The following is a 10,201-nucleotide window of genomic DNA, read 5'->3' as shown; positions in this document are numbered from 1 at the left end:
ACTGGTGAATTAATTCTCCCTGTTTGACTGACTCTGGGCCTGTGGTACCCCTGACAGGGAGCATATGCCTTTTATATTCTTCAGACCCAGTAGTTGCTGCTGTATGAACACAGGTAGATTACACTTCAGCAGAGTCTGTCTTACTGAAGATGTAATAATGATTTTTTTTTTTAAAATATTTCGACGGCAACTGAACTGCACAGAATCCATGTATGTTTTGATGCCCTGTTTGAGGTCATTTTGGTCTTGCTAGGCAGTAACCTGGACAAGACCAAAATGTGGGTATGATTTAAGGTGCCAGAGGTCATGGTTTCATATTCAAGTCCAACGTAGTAAAGGCCAAAAGTGTTCAATTTAATATTAAAAAGTTAATATCAAGAATATCTCCTGTTGCATAATGTGTCAAGTGAGGACAAGTAAATCCACCACGCAGCAATGTTTCCAGTGACTAACATCGTTGGGCTCTGATTGGCCCTGAAATCACTCTGAATGAAGGAATTGAAAATACTGATCCTGATCCAGGTGTTGCTCCATTTCTGCACTTCACAACTTGGGAAGGCAGCTCTGTTGGTCAGACAAATGCACAGAGATAACTAGGTAACTAGTCAAAGTTGATTACCTCAGACAAGTTACACCAATTATGATTCAAACTCACAGCAGACAATCTCACCACTTACAGCTAAACACTTCAGGGCTACGGGTGGCGCCCTAAGATAAAATCACACAAGTAACTGTTTTTGGTTTCCCTTGCCCCTAAATTTGAAGTTATAAAATTGTGATTTACATTCACACACATACCATAGGTCTTGTAATGGACAGGCCACCCATTATGTGCCTTCCACAATATAACAGGGCCTCTATCAGTCTAATAATGTTATGTATAAATACACATTATTAGACTTATATATATATATATACATATATATATATAACATATATTTTTATTAGGAAAGAATGTGGTGATTGATCTGTGAAGCATCAGCTCATCTGAAGTTACATATTTAATTATAAATCCCTCAAATGGCCCTATTGGCAAGTGAGGTAGAGTACAAGTGACATTTGTGGGCAAACATTTTATTTGTAGGACTCTACGTTTTATAGATGTTATCACCTTTCTGGATCTAAACACAGTAAGGCAAAGGAAATGCATTAAATGTAGAACTTTTATTTATATATTCTTCAACCTTTTAAATAAAGCATTCGCCCCCAAAGTCAAGGATGGATTTTTGCTTTTACCTGTAGTGATAATCAGACATCTTAATTAGATTAGGTGTGACACTGAGTTTTGGAAAAATCAGCTAGTCTGCCTTCTCTTGACTGCAATTGGTATTGTGTATTTTAGTATACAATATAATAAAATGTTTCCAGAGAACTTCATTCAGTTAATCAAAATAATCCACAGGCTATGTTGTGAGCAGTTTCGAGGAACTTCCTTCATCTGACATCACAGTGCAGATGGGAGTCTGCATCTTATCACTGAGATGCTAGATAAATTAGCTAGATTTTACAGCTCAGCGAGAGAAAACAATATAAACGTTATCACATTGGGGTCATTACTTCTCTAAAGAGATGTCTCTATTTCCAAAGCAGACAAACAAGGTCATCATGAGACCACTACCTCCACAAGCCTCAGTGGTAAAATTATCCTCTCAGCAACTGCAGGAAGATCCGAGCACTAAGATATGCAAGATATTTTCACCAATCAAAGGAGCATATTCAAAATGTAGCATTCACGGTTTACTTTACTGCTTTACTTGTTCCCATGGAAAGGTAAGAGTTGTAAAAAATAAATAAATAATACACAGTTTATTTTCTGAAACATTTATTGTAGACAAGATCTGTAATGTGAGATCAACTGGATTACAAACCATCTCTGGAGAAAGAGGCATTACCATTTAGAAAACACTCACAAACTTAAATGGCAATTCTCTCAGTTGCTAGGATACGAGGTAAGGGCAATATATTTCTGTGAGCTCTACTGAGGGAAAAAGTAACTTTGTATACAAAGACTTTGCTTGAATTCTGAGGAAAATTTTGAAAAAAGTTGGGTTGATAGTTTGTGTAATACTGCGAGGCAAAAACAGAGTGGTGACTGTAAATTACTTTACTGTAACTGTGAAAGGGACAAGGATATTTAAAGTGGTAGCTGAACACGTGATCTGTGATACCTTTATTTTTGTTACTTATCTTTTCAAATGAAAACAAATACCAAGACAGGAAGGCCAAAAGCCCCGCAGTTGACTTTAAGAACACAGGAAATGAATGTTTGATTTCTTTAGGTATGGGCAACAGATCAACAAATGCATACTCGTCATGGAAACTGCATTTGAGTTGACTGGATGTATGCTGGATCGACAGCATGTTGAGTGCGTCTGTACATGGTCAAGTGTAAACCTGGGGGCGGATTACACAATCATTTCCAGCTGTCGTGCGTATTCAATGACCTGTTGTGCCAGCTCTGTAGAAGGGATGGTCACCTCTTCTGTCCGCTGCTGCTGACTGGTAAAAGAGTAATAGCCATCAGAGCTCAAACTCCATCCCCTCTGAAAGGAAGACACAAATCAGCTTTGTTAGCAGTTTGTTCCTCAAAGGCACAATCGCAGGAATGAATTTTGTTTCCACAAGATAAATTTGTGTAACAACTGGTAAATTTTATACACTTGGTATCCTACCACAGAGGCAAATGTACGTCCACCTTCTCCCTCTCCGCCACTAAATGTTCAATTATTTTCCTTTAAGAATTTACTAAATAAGCATTGATATAAAATTAAATTTTACAATAGTAAAATTCATTGTGTATGCATATTTAGGCAAAGCTGCTCTCGATTAAACCAAGTCAATCTTATTAAATCTTATTAAGTTAAAAGTAATACAGCAGTGAATTTATGGCAACTTAATTTGTGTCGATGTGAATTCGTAAGCTCTTTTGTGTGTGATGTTATACTGTTTGAACTATATTAACAAATGTTCAGTCACCTTGTTAGCCTTGGGTGAAAATATTGAATGCATTTCTTCCTACTTCACAACTTCACATTTCTTTAAAAATTTGGTTTCAGTCATTGAGGATAAATCCCTGTGCGTTTTCCTGATATCCAAACTAGTAACACTTTGCGTTCATCTTGGTGGGGATAGGCATCACTTATCTGTTTCACTGTCTCTGCTACTTCCTGTACAATACGCACATCACAGACTACTGCAATTCTGTCTGACAGACAGTCCAGGAGCAATAGAGATTTTCTCCTCTTATTTTTAAAATAAGCCTATTTAAATGTTCATGTTATACCAACAGTTCATGTATATAATTCAGTTTTGTTCCAGACAGAAATTATCATAAAAATGGTCAATTTATTTTTGTTTTAAAATTCAGAAGCCAAAATTGGGTCCAAGACTTTTTCCTTCTGTATCGAGAATTGACATAAAGAAGTTTTTCCTGATCCCTTTTCTGTTTTGAATAAGAAAAATTAAAATCTAGAAAGGATTAGGAACTCAAAAACAGACATAAAAAGTTTGGCGTTTTCATTTCCACCCATTTAATACTTACTAAAATGTAAATCAATTGAAAATAATAAATTATGGTGTGTTTGAGGTACGAGCCTGCAATTCCAAAACATACATTTTTTTTCTCTTGGCTCAAGTGTTTCTTGCCTTATTTTCTTACTGATGGAAATTTGACTTGTTTGTTAGATAAAAGAACATTGACATACCTTCTTGGCATACTCAGTCATCTTTTTGGGGGAACTGAAGAACAGTACTCGAGTGGCTTCACTGAACTGGATCTGCTCATATGCTTTCTCTATACAACCAGCAATTTCATCACTGCAAACGAAAAGGTCGGAGATTTACTGGATAATTTCTCTAAAAGACAATGTCATCATCATAACCTGGTCTTCCTGATGAACATCACTCACCATAGTCAAAGAATAAGTTTAATTGTACGTATGTTTCTGATAGTCTTTTGAGCTAATCAGTAAAATAGCATTAACAGTTTCGTCACTGTAATTACCTGGAGCTTAATGTACCACCTCTCAGATTTACATTTAAAATGTTTTCAAACAGCTGACCATAACACATTGAAAATATCCTGATGTACAGTTCCAATGAACCAACAAGGCAGTCAGAGGCTGCAACATCCCGCGACACCCCTGAATTCAACATTTTACCCTGACCTACACATTTTTGTGCCCCTGGCTTCCTGAAAATGTTACTTTTTGTTTGTGATTATCAGGTTTCAGAGATGTGTACCTAAAAAGGTATAAAGTGCGCCGTCGTTCCTCATGGTTAATGTGTTCCAGGAACCACATGCGATTAACGAAGCCTGTGATAGAGCGATGAACTATTTATCTTATCGGTAATTTAAATTTTTATGAACCCCCCCATACTGATATTAAACAACCGTCTATCTGTATTACCTTTTCCCACACTCTTATCGACTTTTTAAAACACTTTTGTGTCTCACGGAAGTCCCAGACTCACAGAAAAATCTGCGATGGGTGCAAAAGTTGAAATTTCACCCTGACCTAGCTTTCTCAAGGTCAAGGTCATCATCTCATTTTCATCCCCTATGTGCTTTTTTTTTCATCTTTATATCTGCAATGGCTGTGAAGATATTTGGTGGACGGACGGACAGATGAACATTAAAACACTGACAATTACAATACATCACCGCTTCGCGGGATGTAATTTGATACAGAAATATTTTCCACATATAAACAGAATCACAAGAAGCATTAGAATGTAAAACAACTAATGTCACAAAGTAACCCAACAACCATAGTTATTATAAAGCACACACAAAGAAATACATAAATGAAGCATATTGGACCAATAGATTCTTACCGAATTGTGTCAAGCAGAATATCTATAAAAAAGGTGTAGCTCTCGGCAGGGATGTTGCCTTTGGCAAGAAAAACTTTGTTATAGCTTCCCTCCATCAGGTACTAAAAAGGTCACAAAAAATACAAACTGTTAAGGTACTATTCACACGTAAATTCTGTCTGACTGTTAAAAGCATAATTCCACCTTTGGTGGATTTATTATCTGGGTGAAAACATTGGCACATTGATTTGATAATGCAAATTCTAAGTGAATACATATATATAAAAGTTAAGCACATGATAACCAGCCACTGCAGATTATCAGTGCAATATCAAGGTCTTTGCATGGCAATAAACTGTAACACCTGCTCTAAGGAGACGGGGTGTCTGATGTATACGTTGGTCTGAATATCTCGTGCACTTAGTCTCTCAAGTTCTGTGTGAAACTCTGAAACACGGTTCTGTGAGAGCAGGAAGAGCAGGTTCAGTCCCAGCAACTGGTGCATGTAGGCAGCTTCATGCAGTTCCTCCCTGTAATGAAAAAAACAAAGAACAAATTAAGTTAGAAAACCCATACAAGTACATGTAACATCATACAACGGAACATGAAAAAGGTAGTGTTACTTGTAGTCAAAGTAGTAACATTTCAGCTGGGCCATGTATCTCTCAAAGGATGGGATGTCTTTCTTGAGGATACTCCACAAGGCTCCAATTTCAAGGACATCCCCTGAAACACAAGACAAATATATGTAATAAGGGATGTTGTTTAGATAAATTTGCAAATACCAATCTGTGATAGATATGATTTTTGACCACTTGTCAATATTCATGAGACAATGATACTCACGAGCTAAAATAAGCTGCTGCTTGGTGAGGGCTGATCTGCCAGTTGGCAAAAAATTCAACTCCAGTAAAGAAACCTGGGGTAAAAGATATTTAACATGATTTTTTTTCTCCATAGATGATCAAAACTTATCTTGCTGATCCAAAGTCTCTGTCACGATATGACAGTGTGACGTTGATGTGTCATGACAGCTTAAACTGCGTTGGCAGGTTTTGTGGTGGCTGCATAATCGAACCATAAACAGTGGAACATTTGTAATGGAAAATATTAATTGAGACTGGAGAAACAAACCTTAAATGCTTATAACTTTTTGGTTTTGCATTGATCTAGAGGTTTGGCGAAGGGTTCGTTAACGTGGGACAATAAAGTTGACTAGGACTAATAGCAACAACGGCTATGACTACTTGATTCTTCAGTATTCCATCCCAAAGAACAATTCAATAGATCGTTTCAGCCAAACGCTAAAACGCAGCCAAATTATATAAAAAGTTATGACAACGAGAATTCAACAGCATCGGAGAAAGCTGCCCTATTTTAAAAAGAAACAAAAAACGATTCAACACACGGTTAGCCCGACTAGCCTAAATTAGCACCCTTAGCTAGTCTAACACCACAAACGCTCTCTGAATAGTCAATGCTCCTCGTTCGACTCTAAAATTCACAAATATACGAATTGAATTACAACAATACCTTAAGTTTGCTCAGAATTTCACCACATTTATTGAGGTTTGGGTTTTTCTTGTTCCATTCTGCTTTGAGTGTCTCATAGAGCCCCGCAGTTTCTTTCAACGCCATGGTGATTCTGCAAATTACATCACGACACCGGCCATCGTAATACGTTAGGTGACGTAAATTGACGTAAAGCGTTCGCTATGATCAAACAAACTGTGGATCAAGATGGCCGCTTTGAGCGCGGATCGATGGCCGGAGAGCTTGCCAAGCCATGGCATTTTTAGAAAAATACGAGAGAAGTTAAATGCAGAATCGCGCAAAAATGAAAGAGAGGTCGCCAAAAACTTGACGTTTTGTTTGGGTGGAGATTTTTTCGTGTGGGACGATGCAGACCGCGTGTTTTACACGACCAACTTGCGGCAGCTCAACTCAGAAGATAACCGCGGGAACTACCAGACTTTGATGTGCATTAACCCACCTCTGTTCGAAGTATGTCAAGTGTTGCTGAGTCCAATGCAGCATCACGTCGCGCTCATCGGGCAACGGGGCATCTCGGTGTTGGAGCTGCCTCAGCGATGGGGCAAGAGGTCCGAGTTCGAGGGAGGAAGGAGCGAAATCAATTGCAAGACCATCGCCATAGCGGAGCGCTTCTTCACCAGCTCACCGTCGATGACCCTGCGACAGGCTGCTTGGTTTCCCACAGAGACCGACGAGCCTCTGCTGGTGCTCCTTACATCCGACAACACCATCAGGTTTCACAGTTTGAAGTCGCCCCAGACTCTGGTCAAGAGCCTGCCGGTGTCCCAGTCGGAGGATGGCAGCAGTGTCCGTCCGCCGGCCCGCTCCTACGCGGCTTCTCTTGGGGAGATCGCGGTGGCGTTCGACTTCGGGCCTGGTTCGTCCCCACCTCCTCAGCAGGCAGCACGGTTCTCCAAAGAACAGCTGGTTTACCCTTTGTTCATTCTCTACGAAAATGGGGAGACGTATTTGAGCTACACAAGTTATGCTAACGGTTTGATCATCGGGAAACCCATCGGACCCCTCCCGATGTATCCTGCCGCGGAAGATAACTACGGCTACGATGCTTGTGCCATTCTCTGCCTGCCTTGTGTTCCAAGTATCCTGGTCATCGCCACGGAAACTGGCACCCTGTATCATTGTGTGGTGCTGGAATCTGAGGAAGAGGAGGAGACGGGGGCAGTGGAAAAGTGGATCCGGGGCTCAGAAGTCGTTCCGGCGCTTTATGTGTTTGAGTGTGTTGAGCTGGAGCTCACCCTTAAAGTAGCCACCGGAGAGGATGAAGAGCCTCAAGATTTTGATTTCACCTGTCCGATAAGACTGCATCGGGACCCCCTGTGCCAGCACAGGTATCACTGCACTCATGAAGCGGGAGTGCACAGCGTGGGGTTAATCTGGATCACAAAGCTCCAGAAGTTCCTCCAGTCAGATGAAGAGGATAAGGACTGTCTCCAAGAGCTGGCGGCTGAGAAGCGATGCATCGTAGAACACATTCTCTGCACGAGACCACTCCCAACCAGTCAGTCAGCTCCCGTTCGTGGATTTTTGATTTTGTCTGACCTTTCCTTGGGAGCCACCATGATCTGCATCACCAGCACATATGAATGCATCCTGTTGCCCCTGCTGAGCTCCATTCGCCCTCCCTCCCCTCCCCTGCTCTGTTCCTCTCCAGGACCAGGTTCTAGCAGCTCCCCTCTACGTGGGTTGGCTGACAACTCCTTTGAGCTGCACATCCGCAATATCCTCGTACGCAGTGCTACCAATCCGCTCGTACTGAAGGCCGGAGACAAGGACACCTCGCCACCACCTGCGGAGTGTCTTCAGCTTCTTAGCAGAGCCACTCAGGTTTTCAGCGAGGAGTACATTCTTAAGCAGGACATGGCCCGTGAAGAAATGCAGAGAAGGGTCAAACTCTTGGCAGGTCAGAAAGACAAGCAGCTGGAAGAATTGTCTCTATGCAGGAGGGAGAGGATGAGACTGAGAGAGGCAGCAGAAAGGTTAGCTGATAAGTACGAAGATGCAAAGTATCGCCAGGAAACCATCATGAACAGGGTGAAAAGAGCGCTGTGCAGCCTTCAAAGCCAGCTTCCTATACTGTCTAACAGTGAAAAAGACATGAAGAAGGAGCTGCAAACCATCAGCGATCAGCTGAAACACCTTGACAACTGCATCAAACAGGTGAACATGAAGATGGACTACCAGAAGACGCAAGTGGATAAGGACGTCCCGTCTGCCAGAACAACAGTCTCGCTCAACGCCCATCAGAAGAAGGTCGTGCAGGATTCCCTCAGGGAACAGGGACAGCAGATTGGAGACATGATGAAACAGATCAAAGACATCAAAAATCATTTCAGTTTTTAGCTGTGGCAGAAAATTAGTCAAATTTACAGCAAGCAGTTGGAAGTCTAGTTAACGTTCTTATTAAAATCTTGCCTGTTTAAACTTTTGATTAGAAACTGGATTAGTCAGAAGGTAATGTGCCACATGTGAAGTTGTATATGGATTCAAAGATATTTTGGATACTCTGATGTAACTTTACCATCATCCGTCATTTGTCTCTTAATAGGGATGCATTAGGTTCTTCCTGTAAAATTTGTAAAAAAAAAAATTTTTACATCAGAGTTAAAATGTAAGGGATTGAGTCAGTTAATTATCCAGGAAAAGATGTTATAGGCAAGTGAATTTTGAAACGGCTTCAGTGTGTATTTTGCATACATATGTTCAACCTGGTTACAGTTGAGTTAATAAAGTGAAAGGATGTTTGCAAAGGTAATTCGTCTAAATGTCATTTGGGATCATGTATAGTAGCATTTACTATTCAAGATTTTTGATCAAAAGAAGTTCAACTCCAAATGGATCACATGCTTTTAACTTAATGACAGCCATTATCATACATAAAGATTCTAATTTGAAACAATCATACAGTAACATCATACAATCTAGTTGATAATCATTCTCTGCAGTGAAGGTGCTCAATGGAGCTCCAAAAGAGTGATTGAGGTGACCACATTCCTGCTGTCTCAGGGCTGGTTCTGTTGACCCGAACAAGATGACCTAAGCCCACATCATGCATCCGAGAATAGAGGAAGAGGAACGGGCAAAGACACTGATAACATCGTGACCAGATTTGTAAAGGTCCAGAATTGAACAGAATAATCTGAGTTTTTGCCCTTGAATGTCTGATTTGTCTCCAGTTTGTCACCTACAGTTTGGTAGGTTGTTCAGCTCCAGGCTTTGCTGTCAGGAGTCTTCTGTCCACCAGAGGTCACCACTCTCCACAGTTGGTGACTTCAGATTGTCTTCCAGGTTTGTTAGCGAGGAATTCCCCATGTAAATGCTCAATGACGTATATGGAGACCTTACTTCCAGGGGTGTCTGGTGCTGATGTTGGGGATCCTCCTCTCTAACTTTTGGTCTTCAACTTATTGTGGTAACAGTGTTGAATTGGGCAACAAATAATATGGTGCATGACTCAGCACAGTATAATTATATAGCAGGCAGTGAGCTTTGTTGAACCTGGTGGGCATTTTAAAAATTCTACCAGGATACTAGAAATTACTTGAAAACATACAAAAGCTGATGGAAAATACTCCTTGAAATTAAACTAAGAATATCTGCGCCCCCCCCCCCCTCCTCTCACAGTAGAGGGTGTGGTGTATAGTAACAGGTCTAGTTCAAGAGTTCTCCAAATAGGGGATGCTGCCGAGTCTTTCATAAAGGTAGTGTCTAGATTCTGTGCATGAGTCTGGAGAAACTTAGCGGACCCTAGAAAAGGAGATATTAATAACTCTTGGGCCAGCCCACCACATTCTTCATATGTGAGTCACTGTAAGCCAGAGCAGGGAGGAAAAGG

At 40.7% G+C, this 10,201-nt stretch overlaps 2 protein-coding genes across 2 annotated transcripts; one reads left to right on the top strand and one right to left on the bottom strand.

The window, feature by feature from the left end:
- Nucleotides 1-1,816: 1,816 nt before the first annotated feature.
- On the bottom strand, nucleotides 1,817-6,480 carry psmd8 (proteasome 26S subunit, non-ATPase 8). The gene is made up of 7 exons (XM_068317530.1): nucleotides 6,349-6,480; nucleotides 5,662-5,734; nucleotides 5,439-5,541; nucleotides 5,180-5,345; nucleotides 4,837-4,937; nucleotides 3,705-3,816; nucleotides 1,817-2,543 (listed from the first exon to the last, which is right to left on the bottom strand). Exons 1-7 carry the CDS (start codon nucleotides 6,451-6,453, stop codon nucleotides 2,406-2,408), a joined length of 798 nt encoding a protein of 265 aa, XP_068173631.1. The 5' UTR covers nucleotides 6,454-6,480; the 3' UTR covers nucleotides 1,817-2,405.
- A 75-nt stretch (nucleotides 6,481-6,555) lies between these two features.
- On the top strand, nucleotides 6,556-9,102 carry nup88 (nucleoporin 88). Its single transcript, XM_068317618.1, has one exon. The coding sequence runs from the start codon at nucleotides 6,556-6,558 to the stop codon at nucleotides 8,707-8,709; it is 2,154 nt and encodes a 717-aa protein (XP_068173719.1). The 3' UTR covers nucleotides 8,710-9,102.
- Nucleotides 9,103-10,201: the final 1,099 nt, after the last annotated feature.

Source organism: Antennarius striatus, chromosome 6 (genome assembly GCF_040054535.1).
Source record: "Antennarius striatus isolate MH-2024 chromosome 6, ASM4005453v1, whole genome shotgun sequence".
NCBI lineage: Eukaryota > Metazoa > Chordata > Actinopteri > Lophiiformes > Antennariidae > Antennarius > Antennarius striatus.
The sequence above is the reverse complement of the archived record's forward strand: the minus strand, read 5'-3'. Positions and strand labels throughout refer to the sequence as shown.

Excerpts from the sequence above, each read along its gene's own strand:
- psmd8 (XM_068317530.1), bottom strand. The coding sequence starts at position 6,453 with ATGGCGTTGAAAGAAACTGCGGGGCTCTATGAGACACTCAAAGCAGAA. Across the intron at positions 5,542-5,661 it reads GCAGCAGCTTATTTTAGCTC|GGGATGTCCTTGAAATTGGA; the intron begins GTGAGTATCATT and ends CTTGTGTTTCAG. Across the intron at positions 4,938-5,179 it reads ACCCCGTCTCCTTAGAGCAG|TACCTGATGGAGGGAAGCTA; the intron begins GTGTTACAGTTT and ends TGACCTTTTTAG.
- nup88 (XM_068317618.1), top strand. The coding sequence starts at position 6,556 with ATGGCCGCTTTGAGCGCGGATCGATGGCCGGAGAGCTTGCCAAGCCAT.